We start from the raw sequence: 24,369 nt of genomic DNA, 5'->3' as shown, positions 1-24,369 counted from the left end.
ATTGAATCTCCCAGGGGTCCTCTGAGCTTCTTGTACTTGTATATCAAGATTTTGAGCAAGGCCTGGGAAATTTTCCTCTATTATATCTTCAAATAGCTTGTCCAACCCTTGAGTGTTTTCTTCTTCCTGTTTGGGTAACTCTATAACCTTCACATTAAGTTTTTTCACATAATCCCACATCTCTTGTAGGCTTTGCTCTTTTCTCTTGTTTCTCTGCTCTATCTCTGTGACTGATTTATTTAATTGGAAGGTGTTATCTTCAGTCTCTGTGATTCTTTCTTCTGTTTGATCTACCCTGTTCTTGAGGCTTTCCACTGTGTTCTGTAGTTTCCTGAATTGATTCTTCATTTCCAGGAGTTCAGTTAGACTTTTCTTTATTGTTTCAATTTCTTTGATGAATTTTTGTTCCAGTCCTGGAGTCTTCTTGTGTTTTCTTTGTGTTGGTTATCCAGTTGTTCTTGCAGGTTGTTGAATTTTCTTATGATCCACATTTGAAATTCCTCTTCTGTTATTTTGGTTGCCTGATTTTTGTTGATGTCCATTTCTAAGGGACTGGTACTCCTCTTTGGGGGTGTATTTTCTGTTTGGTTCTTTATATTTCCGGAGTTCCTTTGCTAATTTACTCCCATCTGGATCAGTTGTTGTTTCTTTCCTTTAGGTTTTTGTTTGGGTATTGACACTCCCTGTTTAGTCTCTGAGCTGATAAGTAGTATTTGTGGGTGAAATTCTATCACAGCCTGTTTGATGAGTTAGTAGGTACTGTGGAAATCGTGTGCAGAATTTCCTCCCTCTCATTAGGTGGGGCTTGCTTGGAGGAACAGGCTATACTGTTGATTTTGGGTCTTGTATCTAGTTCTTGTTCCTCTGGAGAGGCACTCTAGTGCCTCAGGTGGTCGGTGGGGCCTAGAGATAGTTTTGACAGTTTCACAACAGTGTAAAATGTACTTAATGCTACTGAATTATACACTTGAAAGTAGTTTAAATGGTTAGATACATTTATGTTAGATACATTTTACCATAAAATAAAAAGAATGGTGCAGAACAAGTTGCATGGTATTCAGGTGTTTATTGCTTAATGAGTACAGAGGTTCATTCTGACATGATGAAAAAGTCCTAGAGATACATGTTGGAGATATTTGTACAGCATCGTGAATTTACTTAATGTCACTGAATTATAAACTTAAAATTATTAAAATGGTAAAATTTATGTTATGTATATTTTACTGCAATAAAAAAAATTACTTGTCATTAGTATACCACAGTCGATTTGTCCATTCTCATGTCATTGGGCATGTGGATGTTTACCAGCGTTTTTACTATTACAAATGTTGCTCCTTTAAACATGCTCATATAGTATTCTAGTTTACTTATTATTAAACCTTTAGGATATATACTTAGTTGTGAAATTGCTAGTTCAATAACATAGGTATGTGTTAGTTTTGTGAAATAATCTAAAATTGCTTTTCAAAATGGTTATACCAGTATATATATACCCATAGTTTTTAAAAATACTCTTCATAAATTTTGTGTACTAGTTCCATTTCAGTTATATGTTATAAATACTTTCTCCCCATTTGTTGCTTATAATTCAATTTCTTTAATGAACAGAAATTCTTACACTTAATAATATAATTAAATATATTCATTTTTTCTCTATGGTTTGTCCACTTTATAACTTATTTAAGCAATTTTTCTCTTGTCCCAAGTCATATATTCATCTAGATTTTCTTCTAAAATTTCATATGTGCCTGTCACTATTTCATCCTCAGGCTGATCTTTATAATTGTTGGAAATTCTCTGGTCACTTACAGATGCCTCCTGTGAAGGCATCTGTAGATGCCTTCATCTACAGATGAAGTTTCTCATAGAAAGAAAATGAAGTTTCTCATAGAAAGCTCTACTGTTTTTTTTTTTTTTTTATCTGTACCAACCTGAAAGATTTATTGTCTAGATCTACTGCATAGCTGTCATATTGATTGCTTTCTTTATCTTTATATTGGGTATTTTGTTATCATTCTTCTGTTTTGCATCAACTATTTTCTATACTATTTCTTCCTCTTTTAGTTCTACTTTGTTACTCTTATAGAGTATTTCATCCAGTAACTCTCTGAGAAACTTTATATAGGAAGAAAATGTTTTGGTTCTTCCATATCTAAATATATGTTTATTCTGCCCTCACATGTGATTAATGATTTGGCTATACATAGAACTCTTGGTTGGAAATAATTTTTCTTCAGAATTTTTTTTTCTTCCTTTGATTTCATCGTATTATGGGGGTACAAATATTGTTAGGGTTGCAAATATTGCCCCTGCCTCCCTCCCTCTTTCCCATGTGCCAGAGATTCAAGCGTGTCCAATCCCCCGGTGGTACGCACTGCACACATTATGTAAGTACACACCCTTCTCCTCTTCCCCTCTTCCACCTGCCCACCACTAGATGAAAAGTATTTTTTGTTGTTGTTGTTTTTTGTTTTTGACATTTTAGTTACATTGTATATCTTTGCCTCTCCCTAAGAAGGGTTCGAGTTATGCCCTTCCCCTCAAATGCTTGCCACATCCCTAAGATTGGGTCCCCTCCGCCCCCCGAATCCCTAGTGAACCTTAACACCATTTGATAGAATTTTAAAGCCATTGTTATATTGTATTTTAGCTCCAGCATTGCTGATTCCTGAGCCCCTGTTTTAAGCAGATTCTCTGAGACATAATTTACATACCCCAAAATTTGACCCATTTCAAGTATGTGATTCGGTGGGGTTTTGGTCTCACTCTTGCTCAGGCTGGTCTTGAACTCCTGACTTCAAGCAATCGTCCTGCCTGGGCCTCCCAAAGGTGCTGGAGTTGCAGGCATGAGCTACCGCAGCCAGTTATACAATATCTTTTTGTTAATGTTAACTGTAGTCACCCCACTTTGCAGTGGAAGACCAGAACTTATTCCTACTATTTAGCTATGTATCACTGTAAAAAATTTATTGTTGTAGTTGTTGACTAACCTGTTCCTATACCCTAGTCTGTGGTAACCACTGTTTTATTCACTACTTCTATGAGACCAGCAATTTTAGATTTTACATGTGAGTGGGATCCTGCGATATTTGTCTTTCTGTATATGAGTTATTTCACTTAACATAATGGTCCTCTAGATTTGTCCATGTTGTCACAAATGACAGAATTTTATTTTTTTATGATTGAATAATATTCTATTGTATATATATGCCACATTTTCTTTATCTGTTTATTTGTTGTTGGTCTCTACAATCTTTGCCTGGAAAACCCTCCGTTAACTCTGAATAATTGTATCTGTTTTGTTCATTCCTATATCTCTGGTGCCTAGAATAGTGCTCAACCCATAATAGGAGCTTGGTAACTTTGGTGGGCATGTGAGTAGTGAGTGTGTGTGTGCAGGAGACCTTTTAGGAGGAAGTTAGAAATCTTATAGGATGGAATAACCTATTTGGATTACAAATTCATGCAGTAGCATTTGCAAGTTCTAAAATCTAACAAAGAGAAAAGCTGTTATACTTTAATACATTATATTATTTGTTGATTATTGAATGATAACATATTTGAAGATTTCATCTGCATGACATGCACATTTATATGTAAATATGCCAAAATCCTTAGGAATTTTTTGTTTTGAATAAGTAAAAGGGTAGTCCCAGTTGATTGGTTATCATTCTGATAAAATCAGTTTTTGCTGGTTTATAATTTTTTTCTAAATTTTAACTCTGGTTTTAAAAGTTTTATTTTACTTTTTCAAGCAATATATTGTAAATTAGAGATGTCTTGATTAACTAAAGCAAATTTATACTATATTTTTCACAGTGATACATTTGATATTCCCTGGAATGGCAGAACTGGGATTCGCCAGAGCAGACTATCAAGTACCACCTCCTTGCTTGATAAAGATGGGATATTTGCAAATTCAGCTAGCAGCAAACTCCTGGAGAGAGCCCATGGAATTCTCACGTCAGTATTGATCAATAATGTGGATTGCTTTTTTATGACTAGTTTACAATTTCTGGCTAAAGAAAATTAAGATGGGAGATAGTGAAGTGTTATTTTCATGTGTAGAATTTTGACTGAAATAATACTCAAAAGTATTTAGGTAGTAGAGCAATGGAACTCTTGCTAGTGTTTTTGTTGATTTCCCCCACCACCCATTCCCAATAGTACCAGGAGAATCATGGTTGAATGTATTTATTATGGAGATGATTCTTTATTGGTCTTTAACAGACCCTACTTTGGGAGAAAGAAAAAACTTTTAGTACTTTTTAAGATTTCCAGTTTTTACTCCAATTGTTTTTCAATTCTGGCAGTCCTAACAAATTGGGCAGGAAATTTCCCTGTAAACGGTGAATGGGATCATATGTAGTGGTATATAACACCTACCTAATCTTGCTAGAACTGGTCTGAGGATATAGACTGTGCTTGATGGACCAGGAAGTTATTAGTTATTAGCATTAACATGTTTCAGACACTTCCCAAGCATATTTTTTTAACACTAGCTAGAAGTGTGATTGAATTGTATTCCTTAATCCCTGTCTAAATCATCACTTAATAATATTAATAAGCTCAATTTTTGTCTTGCTTTACTGCAGAAATGTATGTTAACTCATTTAAGTCTCACAGCAGCTGTAAGTGGCAGGTGATATTGTCATCCTCATTTTATATTATTACATAATGAAACCAAGGCTTAAAGAGTAGTAGGTGGTAGACCTTAGATTCTAGCCCAGGTCTTTTCACTTTACAGCCCATATTTATAAGGATTGGGCTTTATTCTCTCTTTCTGAAGCCATAAAAAAATGAAAAATAAAATAAAAAAGACTTGATTTAAGTATGCTATTGAGTTTTAAATAAGAAAAAAAGTTGAAGAGAAGAATTTCTAATTATCAAAAATGGAAGATTATATTTCATTGGCAAGCACATTTTTAAAAATCTGTGAAATTGAGTCGTCTCATTTAAAATCTTGAAATGACAGAAATTAGTCTTCTGGAGGTATAAGAAAGCTGAGCCCATATTAACACCCAAGAAAATGAACCTGTAGCTTAGAATACAATATTAAGCTACTAATCATCAGGCCTAGGTCTGCTTGTAACTGTTAATAAATTATAGGGCAAGTATCATTTCCCCCCTTTTCTTTTTCTTGCTTACCCTTACTTCCCAAAGGTGCCTGCTTGGTTGAATCAGATAGTGTTTTCATATAGAGGACCTACATTCTTAGATATGAGTATAGAATCTGTCGTTTCAGTGGAGACCTTGAAATCATTCCTCTCTACAATAGTTTTTTTTTTTTTTTTAATGGATGATTTATCTCTTTAGGAGAAACAAGAACTTCAAATCTAAGCCTGCCCTTCCAAAGGTGAGTATTATGAAAACATTTTATTTTTATTGGCACCTTACTATATAATTTTTTTTTTTTTTTTTTTGAGACAGAGTCTCACTCTGTTGCCCGGGCTAGAGTGTGATGGTGTCAGCCTAGCTCACAGCAACCTCAAACTCTTGGGTTCAGGTGATCCTCCTGCCTCAGCCTCCTGAGTAGCTGGGACTACAGGCATGTGCCACCATGCCTGGCTAATTTTTATTTACATATATATATATATATATATATATATATATATATATATTTTTTTTTTTTAGTTGGCCAATTATTTTTTTTCTATTTTTAGTAGAGATGGTCTTACTCTTGCTCAGGCTGGTTTTGAACTCCTGACCTTGAGCAATCCACCTGCTTTAGCCTCCCAGAGTGCTAGGATTACAGGCGTGAGCCACCGCGCCCGGCCTGTAATTTTTTTATTACTGATATAAATCATCTTTATAAATCAAAGAGAAAAAATACCTTACTTATATCCAAGATAGTGACTAATTGTGTGCACTTAGTTGAATCTATTTTAGAAATTACGTTATTAGGAAATGGCCAAGCCTAATGGTTCAGGTAAATATTTATTTGTGATATATACTATTTTCTAGTGTTTTAATCAGTTCTGAATGTATATGTAAATTTTCGTTTAGTTATATCTCTTTACATAAGGTCTTTTCATTTCTCCTTGAGTCAGGTTAAGATTACATTCTGAATTTTATCTGATTTTAAAATAATTTTTAATTCGTGTTACCTAATCCTCATCATCTATAACAGGAGTTTACCAAGTTTTTCTGTAAAGGGACAGATAGTCTTTGTAGCCCTGTGGTTTCTATTTTAATTGCTTGGCTCTGATGTCGTAGCACAAATGCAGCTATAGACAATGTGTAATTGAATGAGTGACTACATTCTAATAAAACTTTACTTACTGGCACTGAAATTTGAATTTCAAGTAATTTTTCACATGTGGTGAAATAATTATTCTTTTGATTTTTTTTTTCAGTCATATAAACCAGATATTATTATAAACAGTAGGCAGGATTTGGCACATGGACTATAATTTACCTACCCCAATGTGTATTGTTTATGGAGAGACAGAATTTCAAATTTATTTATTGAGTTTATTAAAGGAAGAAAAATGTTAGCATTTCCTTCTCTTGTACCCTCCTGAAAAAGGAATCCTGTCACTTGTAACCTTGTTGAGGACCTTAATTTCAAAATTAAAAAAAAACTAACGAATAGCTATTAATTTTCCTGTGATTCTCTAATTCAAGAAACAAGAAAATGAATCTGCTTTTATTATCCTTTCTAATTAAGTCACCTTACATTTCCAAAGAAAATTTAGCATAATGCTGATGTGATTTCTGATGGTGGTGGATAATGTTTTAAATCACAAAGAACATTAATTTGAGTGGTTTGTAATTATGTTCTTATTATGAAAACATATAAAGGAAAAGAGCTAATGAGAACACATTTAATATCAAAAACTTTATATGTGCATTTGTTTTCCTTTACCGTCTCTTCAGTCTTTTAGTATTTGGGTGTCACCTGTGGGCCTAACTGTTTGCACTGTTCTTTTTGTTCTGCTTAAATGGATTACTTCTCACTAAGCTTCATAGTGTAGCTAACACAAATATTTTATATACATCCGAAATAAATAATTCCAATTAATCATAGGAATCCCATCTCTTTGTATGTCTTTTTAAAATTAAATGTACTTATTTTTATTTTAGCATGTCTTGTAGATTCTAATGTATATATTTAATGTTAGAGAGGCAATATGAATCAAATATAAATATTTATTATTAGAAAGGCAATATCAGAGAGCCTTTCCTATGAGAGGGCCTTTCCTATGAGAGGATAGGCATTGGATTTAAACTGACTTGCATTCACATTATGGATCAGTTCATTGCTCTGTGATTTTTGGAGTACCATAACTTGTCTTAACTTCTCTCCTCATCTACAGTGTGGGAGATAATATATATTAGGATTAAAGATGTGTGTTAGGTCAATGATTAGCCATCAATAAATAATTAGTATTTTCCTTCATATTTGCTACCAGAATGTTTAGAATGTATTTGTGGCTTATTTGTATACATACATATATACATGGTATATGGTTTGTTTAGTAACCTGACACATTTTTTCCTTTTGCTTTTTTGGTGAGATTTGTAATCTTTTATTTTTTTTTTTTACCTTGCTATATGAAGTGTTACTGTATGCGGCTGTACAATTTTTATAGCTACTGTGTTCAAATTCAGTTGTATTAATGGCATCTCTAGTACTTCATGTTATTGATATAAGCATAATTCAGAATATTTTATTTTTACATATATAGGTATAAGTATAATTCAGAATGATTAGACAATCATATAACAAATGTGACCAACAGCTCTTAGCCCTCTGTTAATATAGCTCTGGATTAGTTTGTTTTATTTTGCTTTGTTTGCTTTCTTCTTGTTTATAGCAGCTTTATTTATAATAGCCAAAAATTAGAAGCAACTCAGACTTTCACCAACAGGAAGATGGATAAACAAACTATGATATATCCATACAATGGAAAATAACTCACTAATAAAGAGTAATAAACTATTGATAATGCAACAACATAAATGAATCTCAAAGTAATTACATAAAACAGTAGATGCTTCATATAAAGTCATAGGACATATCAGCCATAGTAACAAAACAAAGAGATGCTTTTAAATAAACATTTTCAGGGGTTATATCTCCCAGGATCAGTGCAGAGGAGTAGCTAAAACATACACATCCCCAAGTTTCTTTCTGGAAAGGGTTTGTCTCCATACTCTTCCAATGGCTCCTTGAGGATTGGGCTCCTATCTAGCTTGCATCTGGGAGCCAACAGGGCAAACTGTAGACCTTTGGGAACCTCAATGGGAGTTTGGGCACTAACCAAACCTTTTACCCTGGCGTGTTCCAGTGATAAAGCTAGGTCTGTAGATTCTACTTGGATGGAGGTTGTCCACACATTGAGTACCACAACTTCTAAAGCTCTCACCCAAGGTATGGCCTCCTTAACCACTTAGCTCTGGCCGAGGATGGGGCTGTGAATTTCTTGAGTTTTCCTAGACCACACAAAACAAAGAATTGGACATTTTGTGGGCCCACTTTCAGTGGCTTTCCTCCCAGGATGAGAGGAAAGTAGGTATTTGCCATAGATTCTCTCCCTGGCTTAGTACAGAGAATAGTGGAAGATAAACTGGTCTCAACTTTACCCCTAAGGGAGAAGGAATTGGAACACACATCTAATACTTCAGCCTTTTCATCTATATCTAGAAGGCCTGGATTCTCTCTTAAGTGTCTTGAGGTATCAACAGAACTTAGTACATCCTAATCTCCTGGGAGCAATAAAAAACAAAAACAGAAGTTTGAATAGACACAAAGATTTGAGTCTCTGGCCAGACTCATTGTTGTGCTCCTTCTCCTACATGAAGCCAGTTTGAGGACTGTGAGATGCTGTTGTATTATCTAATGTGCAGAAAGCAACAGAGAGTCAAGGAAATTGAAGAAACAGGGAATTACATTTCAAATAGAGAAATAAGATAAATGTCCAGAAACTAGCCCTACTGAAATGGAGATAAGTGATTTGCCCCACAAGGTACTAAAAAAGAATGGCTAGAAAGATGTTCACTGAGGTCAGGAGAACAATGCATGAACAAACTGACTATTTCAACAGAGATAGTATAAAAAATTAAAATCATAGAGTTGAAGAATACAGTAACTAGGCCTAGTGTGGTGGCTCATGCCTGTAATCCTAGCACTCTGGGAGACCAAGGCAGGAGGATCGCTTGAGGTCAGGAGTTTGAGACCAGCCTGAGCAAGAGTGAGACCCTGTCTCCTCCAAAAAAAAAAAAGTACAATAACCAAACTGAAAACTCCAGTAGAGTGTTTAAACAGCAGACTAGATCAAGCAGAATAAAGATCCAGGAAGGACTTGAAGACAGGTCACTGGAAATCATCCAATTGGAGGAGCAAAAACAAAACAAAGAATGAAAAAGAGTGAAGATGGCTAAAGGGGCTTATGAGATACCATCAAATGGGGCAGTGTATGTATTATTGTCATACCAGAAGGAGAAGAGAGGGAAAAGGTAGAGAAAATACTTTCAAACAAACAATGGCAGAAAACTTTCCAAGCCTGAGGAAGAAAATAAAAATCCAGGTCTAGGAAGCCCAAAGAAGACCAAATAGTATAAACCAGAAGAGACCTACACCTAGGCACATTATAATCAAATTGGTAAAAATTAAGGATAGGAGGACACTTGTCATAGCAAATGGAGGAGAACTCAACAGAGCCAAGCAGCTTTGCTCAGGGGAGGTTTTCTCTACTGCGAAGATCCCCACCTGCAAATCTAGACTCTCCCATGATATCCTAAAGAATAAGTAAATAAAATAAAAGAATGTATAAATACATAAATAGAAATTTAAATTAGCACTACCAAATGAATGATGAAAAATAAAGGAGTGCTAATAAAAATAAAAGAAAGACTTAAATTGCCCAAAATGTCCAAAAGAGATGGCCACTATAGAAGAGTAAGGCCCACAAATTCTACACTCACAGTGCCTTCAGTTTTCTCACAAATGTTTCTGGATCTGCCACTTTGTGTCCTGTCACATGCTGGGTGCTGGGTCCTGGGGGAGAACTCCAGGGAAACATGAGGACAAGAGCCCTGCTGTCACGGAGCTTTCACTGGAGGCACAGGAGGGACTTAATTTTAGTCGATGAAAAGTGCAATGGGGGGAAAAAGTTATGTAATTTTCTTAAAAGTGGGAGGGTAAAAGCAACTGGTTATGTACAAGTGACCCCCCCGTAAGAAGTTCACTGCATTTTTCCACAAAAACATTATAGGCCAGAAGATAGTAGGATGAGATATTCAAAATCCTGAAAGGAAAAAACTTGTCAGCCATAATAAGATTGCTGTGCTCAGCAATCTTGAATTTCAGAAATGAAGGGGAGTCTGTTACCCAGTGTGAGTTGATTTTTGTGAGAGGTGAAAGGTGTGGATCCTGCTTCACCCTTCTACATGTGGCTATCCAGTTTTCCTAGCACCATTTATTGAATAAGGATTCTTTTCCCCAGTGAATGTTTTTGTCTGCTTTTATGAAGATTAGATGGCTATCCGAGGATGGCTTTATATAAGGGTTCTCAGTTCTGTTTCACTGGTCAATATCCCTTTTTTTGTGCCAATACTAAACTGATTTAATTACTCAAGACTTAGACCTTAGGTATGAAACTATTAGAATTCTAGAGGAAACTGTTGGAATGTCTCTTCTAGACACTGGCCTAGGGCAAAGAATTTATGAAGAAGACCCCAAAGGCAATTACAACAGCAACAAAAATAAATAAATGGGACCTGATCAAACTAAAAAGCAAAATCCATACCATGCTCGTGGATCGGCAGACTCAACATCATTAAAATGTCTATACTATCCAAACTGATCTACAGATTCAATGCAATACCTATTAAAATCCCATCAGCATTCTTCACAGATATAGAAAAAATAATTGTATGCTTCGTATGGAACCAAAGAAGACCCCGAACAAAATGGGAGGCACTAATATGCCAGATATCAAACTATACTACAAAGCTGTAGTAATTAAATCAATCTGGTATTGGCACAAAAACAGAAATATTGACCAGTGGAACAGATGTCAGAATCCTGATATAAAACCATCCTCATATAGCCATCTAATCTTTGACAAAGCAGACAAAAACATACGCTGGGGAAAAGAATTCCTTTTCAATAAATGGTGCTGGGAAAACTGGATAGCCACGTGTAGAAGGTTAAAGCAGGACCCACACCTTTCACCTCTCACAAAAATCAACTCACGCTGGATAACAGACTTAAACCTACGGTATGAAACTATTAGAATTCTAGAGGAAAAAGTTGGAAACATTCTCCTAGACATTGGCCTACGCAAAGAGTTTATGAAGAAGTCCCCAAAAGCAATCACAGCAGCAACAAAAATAAATAAATGGGACATGATCAAACTACAAAGCTTCTGCACAGCCAAAGAAACAGTCATGAAAGTAAACAGACAACCTACAGAATGGGAGAAAATTTTTGCATCCTACGCATCTGATAAGGGGCTGATAACTAGAATATACTTAGAACTCACGAAAATCAGCAAGAAAAAATCAAATAACCCTATTAAAAAGTGGGCAAAGAAACTTGAACAGAAACTTTTCTAAAGAAGACAGAAGCATGGCCAACAAACATATGAAAAAATGCTCAACATCTCTAATCATCAGGGAAATGCAAATAAAAACCACAGTGAGATACACTTCAGTGAGAATGGCCTTTATCAAAAAGTCTCCAAACAATAAATGCTGGCGTGGATGTGGCGAGAGAGGAACACTCCTACACTGCTGGTGGGACTGCAAACTAGTTCAACCTCTGTGGAAAGCAATATGGAGATACCTTAAAGCGATACAAGTGGATCTACCATTTGATCCAGCAATCCCATTACTTGGCATCTACCCAAAAGATCCAATGACAGTCTACAAAAAAGACACCTGCACCCAAATGTTTATAGCATCACAATTCATAATTGCAAGGCTGTGGAAACAGCCCAAGTGCCCATCAATCCAAGAATGGATTAATAAAATGTGGTATATGTATACCATGGAGTACTATTCAGCTCTAAGAAACAATGGTGATATAGCACATCTTATATTTTCCTGGTTAGAGCTGGAACCCATACTACTAAGTGAAGTATCCCAAGAATGGAAAAACAAGCACCACATATACTCACCAGCAAACTGGTATAACTGAGCAGCACCTAAGTGGACACATAGGTACTACAGTAATAGGGTATTGGGCACGTGGGAGAGGGGAGGGGGCGGGTATATACATACATAATGAGTGAGATGTGCACCATCTGGGGGATGGTCATGCTGGAGACTCAGACTTGTGGGGGGAGGGGGGAAAGGGCATTTATTCAAACCTTAAAATCTGTACCCCTATAATATGCTGAAATAAAAAGATAAAATAAAAAAATAAAAAGCTTCTGCATAGTCAAAGAAACAGTCATGAAAGCAAACAGACAACCTACAGAAAGGGAGAAAATTTTCACATCCTACACATCTGATAAGGGGTTGATAACTAGAATCTACTTAGAACTCAGGAAAATCAGCAAGAAAAAAATCAAACAACCCTATCAAAAAGTGGACAAAGGACATGAACAGAAACTTTTCTAAAGAAGACAGAATAATGGCTAACAAACACATGAAAAATGCTCAACATCTCTAATCAGGGAAATGTAAATCAAAACTGCAAATAGATATCACTTATGTCCACTGAGAATGGCATTTATCAAAAAGTCCCCAAACAATAAATGTTGGCGTGGATGCAGAGAGTTAGGAACACTCATATACTGCTGGTGGGACTACAAAGTGGTTCAGCCTCTGTGGAAAGCAATATGGAGATACCTTAAAGCGATACAAGTAGATCTACCATATGATCCAGCAATCCCACTACTGGGCATCTACCCAAAAGAACAAAAGACATTCTATAAAGAAGACATCTGCACTGGAATGTTTATAGCAGCACAATTCAGAATTGCAAAACTGTGGAAGCAACCCAAGTGCCCATCAATACATCAGTGGATTAATAAAATGTGGTATATGTATACCATGGAGTACTATTCAGCTCTAAGAAACAACGGTGATAACAAGCACAACGGGAAAAACAAGCACATCTTGTTTTTCCCTGTATAGAGCTGGAACCCATACTACTAAGTGAAGTATCCCAAGAATGGAAAAACAAGCACCACATATACACAGCAGCAAATTGGTATTAACTGATCAGCACCTAAGTGCACATATAGGAATCACATTTATCAGGCATCGGGCAGATGGCAGTGGGGAGAAGGGGTTGAGTATATACATAGGTAATGAGTGCAATGCACACCATATGGGAGATGGACATGCTTGAAGCTCTGACTAGGGGGGCGGGCAAGGGCAATATACGTAATCTAAACATTTGTACTCCCATAATATGCTGAAATAAAATAAATGAATAACACATTCTTGGAAAAAAAAGTGTTATCCTCTTTGCCCCTTGAAAGTTTTTTAGTTTTTAATGTTTATATTGTCAAAGTTAGTATTTTTAGACTTTTAGATTTATCATGTTTTTAATACAGTCTTGTGCTTCTTATACAGTAAGACTTTTCCTACTTTGACATCTGTGTAGATATATTCTTTCCATTTATAAACTCACTACCATAAATATAGTGTGGTTTAAAAAGCTGTAAGTGGCTAAAAAAAGTCCCCAAATACTTTTTTGCTATCTTTATTTTGTATACTTTGTTTCATGTCTCTTACCTTCCTAATTAGATTATAGGGTAGCACAGCAGGTTGAGGGTTAATAGGGACTGTGCTTTGGTGTTTCTGTGTGTATGTCCCTGGCATACTTACTATTAGCTTTGGTTGGTATTTTATTTAATTTAGTGTCTCTATAAATCAGGATTCAAATACTTTTAAGTAGAAAGGGACTTAATTCAGAGAGTTGGGTGCTTGTAAAATCATTAGTAACCTTAGAGTTTTGAATATTAAAACAGCATTGCAGAAGTGACCCCAGCTGTAATCAATCAGAAAGCCAGGAAATCAGGGAACTGTCAGTGCAGCTGCTGCTTCCAGGCACATACCACCTGTGGTGTGATCCAACCATCCTGAAGAAGCTGCTCCACATGGCTAAGCTGCATTTAGTATGGTTGTGGGGACAATGTAAATGTTTGGCACTCTGCCTCTGGACACTCACAAGACTAGTGCCTAGATGCTGGGACCATAGAAAACTAAAGTACCTTTACTGAGTGCATTTTTGCTATCCAGAGCCTCTGCCTCAGTTACACCTTCCCAGTTTCACATGTGGGCATTTGATTAAGGAACTTAAATGACAATCAGAACTCTAGAAGCAAGAGAGTTTGGGAAGTGTACTTTTCTTTTTAACTTTCCAGCTTCTAGAGGAATTCAGAAGGATAGTGTGGTATTGAGTATCAATCTTCCATATTCATTACAGTCATGTAAGATAGGAAATGGTCATATAGAGAGGAAATGAAAACTAGTAAGAATTTTTTTCTGCTTTTAGATTAAGTTATATGAGCAATATATTTTTTCCTTTTTTTCAGCACTTGCTGGAAGTAAATTCTTTAAAACATCTGACAAGATTGACCCTACAAGATCGGATTACCAAGTCTCTTCTTCATTTGCACAAGAAGAAGAAACCTCCCAGCATCAGTGCCCAGTTTCAGGTTATTTGCTATTTTACTTATACCAAATTAGAATCTGTTTCTTTTGGATTGTTCTTGAAAGGTTAAAGTGATCTGCAAAATACTTGAATATCACTCATGTGACTGAAAAGCCATATTTTCCTGGTCATTTTGGAAAGGAGTACCAGAGATGAAAAAAAGGTCAGGTGTCTCTGTTTTTCATCCGTATATTTCTGGATAGTGGCTATCCTAAATAGTAATTCATTATTTTTGGTGTGAGGAGAAAGGGAACAGAAAATTGATATTATAAATAAAATCTGCCTTTTAACCCTGCCACTGAGATATGGTCACTGTTAGCATAATGATATATATATTTTTCTACTTAAACCTCATGCCACTGTTATTGATATTTAAGTAAATGAGATTGTGTTTTTTTCTGTGTGTTTATTTTAGCTTTATATGCAGAGAAATTCAGTTCCTTTTTGGCTTTTGGGAATAAATATGATAAGAAATTAACCAAGTTACTTCCAAAATAACTTTTCCAATTACTTTTGTATTTATCTCTTTCATTCTTTCAAATCATCTCTCTCTAAAGTTCTCTTCATTTGATATACTTATGGAAGTAAGCAGAATATCTGGTGGGTAAGAGTGCTTTGTGTAATTTTACTCTATCTCATGCTTATATTACTTACAGAAGCAGTGTTCACTGCTAAAAATTTTTCTTATTCATGTTAGCTTTATTTGTATATGTTAACACTTTTTCTAGTTCTCTTTTTAAAATCAGGATGTTTGAACCTAAATTATCTACTAACTTGTCATTGTATGTTTTTTTTTTTTCTTGGAGATAGAGTCTTGCTCTGTTGCCTGGGCTAGAGTGCCATGGCATCAGCCTATCTCATAGCAACCTCAATTCCCGGGTTCAAGTGACCCTCCTGCCTCAGGCTCCTGAGTAGCTGGGACTACAGGCACTCGCCACCATGCCCGGCCATTTTTTTTCTATTTCTATTAGAGACGAGGTCTTGCTCTTGCTCAGGCTGGTCTCGAACTCCTGAGTTCAAACAATCCTCCCTCCTGGGCCTCCCAGAATTCTAGGATTACAGGCATGAGCCACCGTGCCCGGCCTATATATGATCTTATTTGATTTATGAGCACAGTTCCTCAAATTGTGGGTTAGAAATGTCATAGTATTTTAGATAATTCTCATGATAGACCTACAGTAAAATTTGAATCTGTGAAGGCTATTTGGTGAGAAAAAGAAAGCAAGATTGAAGAACCAAATAACTCATTATGTGCTAATACGTTTAAAAGAAAGAGAATTGAATATAACGAAATCTCTGTCATGAATTTAAAATAGTCTTAATAATTTTGTGCGTTAATGGCATTTGGTTGTGAAGTAAAAAGGATGAGAAATGTTTCTCAGCCATGTCTGTGTGTACCTTGATGCTATCCTCACATGTGGTTCTCTGCACTTTGTGGATTAGAAATGCAAAGACGAATGGCTTCTGGGGGAAAAATCACTTTGAGTGATACACATGGCTGTGTAAAACAGTATCAAAGTTTATTAATCTACAATATAAAGATGAGTCATAAGGAGACTTGATACAGTTATTTATTAGCATATTTCCCCTGATTAGCAAATCACCATGGGAAACCAAATTCTGATCAAAAGGTAACTCAGTGATGTGGATATCTGAAAAGGGGCCATTAATCTTGTGATTATGAAGGATAGAATCATTAAGCTGTTTAAGTGTCCTTTGTTTTGTTACCTTGGATCTTTTATAGGTGCTATACTGAAATCATTTTTTAATCTGAAGAAAATCATATAGCTACTATAATAAAAACTTAGTTATAATCACAGTGCTATCATTTCCCTTAAAATCCTTCCAAATTCAGGAATTTCAGATAGTCTTAATTTATATTCATGCATTATTTTTGATTTTTGTAAAAAATATCATCTTTAGTATTTCTAATGGATTATTAAATTATTATAGGAATAATATTTTTTATTATTTAGAAAATATAGATGAGCTAAAACAAATAAATCATCTGCCATCCACTGATAATGACTAATATGTAGCATGTTTCCCAGGCCCCTTACCAAATATATACATATGTATCTTGTCTAATTCACACATATGCATTATCTAAAGTTTTCTGTGCATTCTAGGAGATAAATATCATTGAGGAAACTAAATGATAGATGAGAAAATTGCAAGTGTGAAGATGGATGGCACCCTGGTGTCTTTGAATCTATGTCCTTACTTTGAATATTTGTTTTCATGAAAATGAAATAATTGATTTCACAAAGGGTTAACTGACATAGGACTTGCCTTTCTGCTGTAAACAACCATAAAACTGGACAAAAGATATGAGTCAGATATTTTCAGATATTAGACAATAAACACTGCGGGACTGGACTGTGATCTCTAAGAACAGGGAATTTAATGAGGAAAACCCCTGGTTAATGCCTAAAAGTAGTTTGCTACAGCCCAGGAAGAAGGAACCCAAACAAATGCCAGTGGTGTTGCTAATTGAAGAGAGAAAGAGAGGTAGAGGCAACTAGAAATTGTGAGGCAGAATAAATGAAGAGAAAGCTGCATGGAGAGAAAGCTAGAGATCTGCTGGGAGATCTTGAGTCTCTCTCGCTGACTACTAGTCTGAGCTTATGTAGGTTAAAACTCCATGAAACTGGGGAAAGAAACACCAGAAGAATTCTGTAGGCCTAACAATTGCTGGTACTTATATGGGACTAGAGGAATAGTTTTGTTTCCACCAGCCAGAGTGGAATGACCTGTTGGTACCGCAGCATTAGGCAGAGTCCTCACAAGGATATTGCTTTAATAATGGCATGGCATTGCCTTCACAAAGCTTACAAGCAAGTCTTGAAAGAATCATATTGATCCTAAGTGACTTGACTACATGTCAGGAAAAATGTCTGTCATTCTTATAGGAATACAACAAAATCCAACAATGTAAAACACAATGTCTAGCATCCAATCAGAAATTACTAGTCACTTAGAGAATCAAGAAAAAAAAAACTCATAATAGAGGGGGAAAAAAAAACAATCATAAGAAACAGACTTTAAAATGACAGAGATGATACAAATAGTAGATTAAAATTTCAAAACAGTTATTATCAATCTTTTAAATATGCCCAAGGATACAACAAAAACATGAATATGATGAGAAAACAGAATTTTTTTTTTTGAAAGGCTATGACAGTGTCTCTGGATACCCCCCCCCATAAGAGGGAACTGTCATATCCGCTCCTCTCTTCCACTTCCCATTGCAACCAATAAAGGCCATTTGTACTTTTAAATAAAAAAGATATGAAAGACTCAAATGGAACTTTTAGAGATTAAAAATGTAATATTTGACAATAAAAATTAACTATATTAGATTAATATCTATTAGTTCAGAATTAGTAAATTTGAAGAGATAGGTCTCAAGTCAATAATCTAGGCTTCAACCTTAATAAATTGAATATTTTAAAAGAATATTTTATACTGAAAGCAAGCAGAAAGAAGGAAATAATAAAGGTAATAGCAGAATTCAATGAAATTGAAAACAGAAAAATTAATGAAACAAAAAAGCCAACTCTTTGAGCAGATTAAAAAATTGATAAACCTCCAACCAGACTAATCAAGAAAAAAGAGTGAAGGTACAAATTACAATTACCAGGAATGAAAAAGGGGACATCATTATATACTCTTTATATTTATTATAAAGCAAGGAAATACCTTAATGGACACGCTACTGGATGATTTTTTATTTATTTATTTATTTATTTTAAAGAGAGAGTCTGACGCTGTCACACAAGCTTGAGTGCAGTGGTGCAGGCTTTGCTCACTGCAGCCTCAAACTCTTGGGCTCAAGTGCTCCTCCCATCTCAGCCTCCCAAATAGCTGGGACTACAGGCGTGTGTCATAGTGCCTGGCTAATTTTTTAATTTTTTGTGGAAGCAGGGTTTCACTGTATTGCTCAGCTGTTCCTAACCTCCTAGCCTCAAGCTGTCCTCCCTCCTTAGCCTCCCAAAGTTCTGGGATTACCGGCATGAGCCACCATACCCTTGCCCCTACTGGATGATTTTTAAAGTTGTTCTAGCATACTTGAGTTTGAATAGACATGTTTCATGAAATATGAGAAAAGTGAAAAAATTACTCTATACTTAATTATTCTGAAATTTATCTGTAGTATTTACTATTGTCAGGCTTTAAGATTATACTACCATCGTTAGCCTTATTTATCCTTAATTTAACCAGTAAGGGAATATATACAATGTGTTTTTCAGAAACAAACCTCTTTCTATGTATGCTACTACTTTTGTTTATTTTGCCAACATTAATAGTTATATTTATAAATTATTTATTGCCATTTTTGAATGGAGAATATGATAATTATATTGCTTTGTATTGCAGGCATCATTAAGCAAGCTGATGGAGACACTTGGTCAAGCAGAACCATATTTTGTAAAATGCATTCGTTCTAATGCTGAAAAGGTAAAAATGTCCTGTAAATGGGAGCATATAGCTCAGCTTACTTCAAACTAATCTTTAAATTCTCCTAAGAGAATAAGGGAAGGGCTATCTATAATTTTTAGAAGGAAAATAGTGTTTCATAAATATTTTTTATGGATATTCTAATTTTCACATTTATCTACCTGTAAGGTATTTATGTGGGTTTGATTTAGCATCACCTAGAATTTGAGGAGCAAATACCTCTTAAAGTTTCATCAGAAAAAAAGAGTTTTCTTTTATGAAACTTTTGTTACTCTAAGATTAATTTCTCTTGTTTGGATGTAAGCTATATCTGTTAAATGTTTAGAGATTCTTGTCTCTGTAACTTAGGGAGAATACTGTGGGTATTCTTGATTCTTTTCTCTTTTCTATGACAGTCCCCCTAAATAGCTTTTCACAATATAATGAATGTAAATGTCGTGTTTATTTATGTTCATCATAGGAAAATATGGTCTCTGGCCTAAATAGCTAAAATACTGTAGGAATTATAACTTTCTTAATTTTCAATAAACAGTCTGCATCTCTGCTATTTACAAGCTTTGTAACCTTAAACAAATTACTTTCTGTTGCTTAAATATTTTCTTCTGTGTATTATAGTAATTCACTGTAATTATAGGACCAACCTCATAGTGTTTTGTGAGTATGTCTGAGTTAATTTCCGTGAAGTACTTAGAATGTTGCTGCCTGTACTAAGTGCTCGGTAAATATTAGCTATTCTTCTTTTATATTGACTAAAAAGGAAACTATTTTATTTACAGTGTAGTAGTAGTTTGAATTTCTTTTATTAATTGAGACCTTGCTATACAAAGAGTTCAATTAATAAAGTATTTCAGGGCACAGAGTAGGTACTAAATAAATGTTAGCTGCTATTATTACTTAACACAAATTGCCAATTTGATTCTTTTCCCTGACTGCTTGTATCTGCCACCTAGCTACAGGAAAATGTTTGGGATTGCCTTAGAGAAACATTGAAAATAGTATTTAGAGAACAGGGAGAAATAGCAGAAGCTCCAAATACATCTTCTTTTAAATGGCTGAAAACATGCCTGTTGAGATACCTGGGAGTGATAGGGTATTGTGACTGCTGTTGAGTGACTGTCTTCCAGTAACCTCTTCCTTGTCAGTGCTTATATAATGAGGGGATTAGTTCTGAGTGACTACAGAAATGGTCTGTTTTACAGTGTTTTATACCAGTTTCATCAGCAAAAAGTATTTAGTGAAATAAGCTACTGTTAACATTGTACTGGTCATTAGAAGAATCTTTCAGCTGTCAGTTAACCAAAGCAACTAGTAGAGTGGGACAGATGGTTTCTTAGTGAGATTATAGATAAAATCATAATAAAATACAAAAATACAGCTCTTCACTATGTATAAGTGAGTTAATCTTGTTATAGATTTTATACTTGTTAGTGACTGGACTATGTGGCCTTTGTGGGCAACTACATTCCTTTGGAGCTGTTAAGGTCCTCTCGCTCCCCAACCAGAGATGCCTGGAAGCTTGGTTTCTCTCTGTTCCCTAGGGTTGAGCAATCAGAACTTTTCTGAAGCTACTAGAAAAATTGAGAGGTGAGCTTGTCCCATCACCTTAGCTATATCTGAACCAGATAACCCACAGTCAACCTCTAGATATTCAACAGTTAGCCATGCTTATAAGACAGATATTAATTGGGAGATCTACACTATTCTGGATTAATCTTTTTTCTGTTTGTTTTAGCTGCCCTTAAGATTCAGTGATGCTTTGGTACTTAGACAGCTTCGATACACTGGGATGCTGGAAACAGTTCGAATTCGCCAATCAGGATACAGCTCCAAATATTCCTTCCAGGTTTTGTTTTTATAGTGATTTTTAAATATGTAGACACATCAAGTAAATTACTCCCACATATCTTGCTTATTAGTTCTTATAGTGCATTTTTTTAAATTTCCCTTTCTTCTTCCTTTCCATTCTACCTTTTGTATACAGAATTGAAAAGGGATAGCAAATACTCACTTTCATCAAATGGCAGCAATCTCATTAAGCTTGTTATAACAGAATCTAGTACTTGGCTCTTCTCATTTGATCAGAATGTTTGCCAGTACTGTTTACTCCTAATTGAAATAGTTCAGTCAAAATAGTCAAAAGAAAATATTTCATTTGGTTTTCTCTAAAGTTTTCTCAGCAAGATTTTCTTTCATAGGAAGCTGCCAGCAAGGCTTACCAGGTACTATTATCAGCTACTGCTGCTATGGATATAGAAATTATATTGAAGCTATTCAGCACTTGAGCGAGTCTTTTTTGTTACTTGGATGGAAAGCTTCATTCTCAATTATGCCGTGTAGTAGATGCCACAGTTGCTTTTTTCTTGTTATAAATTTCAGGTTCTTGTTAAGTAACTTTTCCTTTGGTCTCTCATATAGCTCTCACAAAAGGGATAATTAGACCCTTTCTTTCTTTTCTTCTTCCATTCCCCTATGATAATATATAGAGTTCAATATCTTTCTACTCCCCCATGTTTTTCATATTAACCTTTTATAGTATTTTAAAGTAACAAGAACTTTCTTGGTTTTACCCTGTTTAAAAGGATGAGAAAAAGATTACTAAAGGATAATTACATAGTTTAGGATCTTATTTAAATGCACTTCTCTTATGATTTTACAATATTTTTTTTCGTTTTTCAGGATTTTGTGAGCCACTTCCACGTACTTCTTCCTCAAAATATTATCCCATCCAAATTTAACATTCAGGATTTCTTCAGGAAAATAAATCTTAATCCAGATAATTATCAAGTTGGAAAAACCATGGTAAATATAATATAAACAGCCCTTGTTCAAATTGAGTGCATTTACGTTTTTAGATAATTAATGGTGATCTTTGTCTATCAAATTGTTTGTAAAAAATATACGAATCAAATATCATAAGGAAACTGATTAGGCCAAGGGTTTTTTTAATAATATAGTGCATATTAATCATAGAGTTTCTGGCCAGTATACTCTAGTTCTGAGTGTAATTTTAACTGCCTAAAATCTATTTCTCTCTCTCTCCTACTGTAATCTCCAAATTAGCTCACCCAAAGTGACTTTGTCCAGATTCATTTACTGTTTTTAATTTATCAACTACTTTCTTTGTCTGTAGAGAAAGTTTCTCAGGCTAGAAACTGTGATCATCTTTGGCTTATCTTTCATTTGAATTCTTTGAAAAATTTCTGTTTATTTAATTTTTTTTGACGACAAATGATTCTCACATCTCTTCCCTTTTCTCCATTACTACTACTTCCATTTTGTTTTTATTCCTTATCTCCTCCCATCTACAGTGCTCTTATAGTAAAGTTTGCTCATCTGATTCTAGTCTATTTATCATTCTATTTAATTTCCATGATATTAAAATCATTATCTCAATATGGTTATTTCTTTGTCAGCCTCCTGCTCAATAACAATCACTTGATAACCTCCTCATTAAATTTAAACATCTTTCTCTTTTTTAAGAACCTCCATATTATGGCTTCACTCTATTTAATATCTTTTTTATGAAGATTAATTATTCTGTTGTTTCCTATCCATGCATTTATTATTATTTCCAGATCTTTGTGTTGTTCAGGTGAGATCTTCCGTCTCTAGCCTTTATTAATTTACTGTTTGCCTCTTTAGGTATATAATATCTACCTGCTCTTAAAGATGAAGTACAAATCCTCTTTCCAAAGGGACATGTTTACCTTATCCTTGTATCCCCCTCAAACCTTAAAGATTTATTAGTTTAATGAAGAAGTAAATAAATAAACTGATTAATAACTTTGGACAGTAAGAAGCCTTTTTTATTTATTTATTTTTTTTTTTATTTTTCTTTTTTTTCTCTTTCGACTGCCCTATGCAATGATAAGGAAGCCTTTTTTAAAAAGACTGTTTTCATTGGTTTATTCATGTTATGATCAAGTTTTAAGATCTATCAACTTCTTTCCCCCCACCCCAACACCCTTGAAATATATGACATATTACCGTAGTTCATTGACTCATAGCAGTGGTTTTCCCAATGGAATAATATATCACAATCTCTGGCACTGGAATTTTTATACTCTTCCTCACTTTCCCTTTTCTTTTTTGTTTTTCTCCTCCACCCCCCGACCCCCGCTCCTTTTTTTTTTTTTTTAAAGAGATGGGATCTTGCTGTGTTACCCAGGCTGCACTCAAACTCCTGGGCTCAAGTGATCCTCCTGCCTCAGCCTCCTGAGTAGCTGAGCCTATCTGCGTGCACTATCATGCCCAGCTCACCTTCAGTATTTAGCTATCTCCTTTTCCATTTGAGAATGACTACTTTGGATAAATCAATAGAAATATTTATCAGTACTTCATTTAAGTGCCTGCCACTGTATTTGTTCTCTAAAATCTTACTACAAAAAGGATGATTCATTCATGAGATGTTTCCCTTTTCTTCTTAAGCGGCACTTCTCATCTTTCTTCTTTCTGATAGGTCTTCCTAAAGGAGCAGGAACGACAGCACTTACAAGATCTGCTTCACCAAGAGGTGCTCCGCAGAATCATATTGTTGCAGCGATGGTTCAGGGTCTTGCTATGTAGGCAGCATTTCCTCCATATGAGACAGGCATCCATTGTCATCCAGGTGAGAAACAAAAGGATTCTTTGCATGAGATTGACTAGTTTATTTGGCCCTTGTTTAGTAATCAGAACCACTTTACTGTGCAACATTTAAATAATTATGTAAATTTCAGAAACTAGAATGTGTCCTACTCATTTTTAAAATGCTGATAGCACCCAACAGAGTACCTGGCACATAATGGTAGACTATTAGTAAATATTGATTGCACTGAATTTAAATTAAATTGAACTTACAATATCTTATGAGTTGTGAGTAGGGCAAAGGAGTTACGTACCTTAATTTTTGTTGACATAGTTCTTTTTATTTAGTAGTTTTCTGAGTGATATTTGAGAGTTCTAGGTACATTATTGTTGTTGGACACTCATTTTGAATTATAGGCACCGTATTTCATATGTGTCTGTTTTATTATCTCCCTCATTGATTTATATCATTGGCTGTTCCATAAGACCTTTTCTGTTTGTGCACAGATATTTTTAGTATCTTTATCTTTGGAATGTATGCCTAGTTACTTTAAACCCATTAATGTATTTGGGCAATTTGTAGCAAGAGAATATAATGTAATTTGTTAAAGCTAATTTGCGGGGAATGAAGGCATCCAAAAATTTAAGTTCTGTAATTAACTTCATCAAGTTTATATTATTTAAAATAGCTGTTTTAACTAATCATATCTAGAAATTAAAAC

General features: G+C 34.9%; 1 protein-coding gene across 11 annotated transcripts in view; it reads left to right on the top strand.

Annotated features, from left to right (window-relative positions):
• Positions 1-24,369, top strand: part of MYO9A (myosin IXA) — a 257,752-nt gene that overhangs the window by 157,485 nt on the left and 75,898 nt on the right. For all 11 annotated transcript variants that reach the window (XM_076004523.1, XM_076004524.1, XM_012768294.3 and 8 more), the window contains 7 exons: positions 3,820-3,963; positions 5,317-5,356; positions 14,502-14,624; positions 19,001-19,081; positions 20,814-20,924; positions 21,758-21,880; positions 23,541-23,690. In XM_076004523.1, the coding sequence (XP_075860638.1) occupies positions 3,820-3,963; positions 5,317-5,356; positions 14,502-14,624; positions 19,001-19,081; positions 20,814-20,924; positions 21,758-21,880; positions 23,541-23,690 (772 nt within the window). The remainder of the gene's footprint in view (positions 1-3,819; positions 3,964-5,316; positions 5,357-14,501; positions 14,625-19,000; positions 19,082-20,813; positions 20,925-21,757; positions 21,881-23,540; positions 23,691-24,369) is intronic.

Source organism: Microcebus murinus, chromosome 6 (genome assembly GCF_040939455.1).
Source record: "Microcebus murinus isolate Inina chromosome 6, M.murinus_Inina_mat1.0, whole genome shotgun sequence".
Lineage (NCBI taxonomy): Eukaryota > Metazoa > Chordata > Mammalia > Primates > Cheirogaleidae > Microcebus > Microcebus murinus.
Note: the sequence above shows the minus strand (reverse complement) of the source record. Positions and strands in the feature narration are given on the sequence as shown.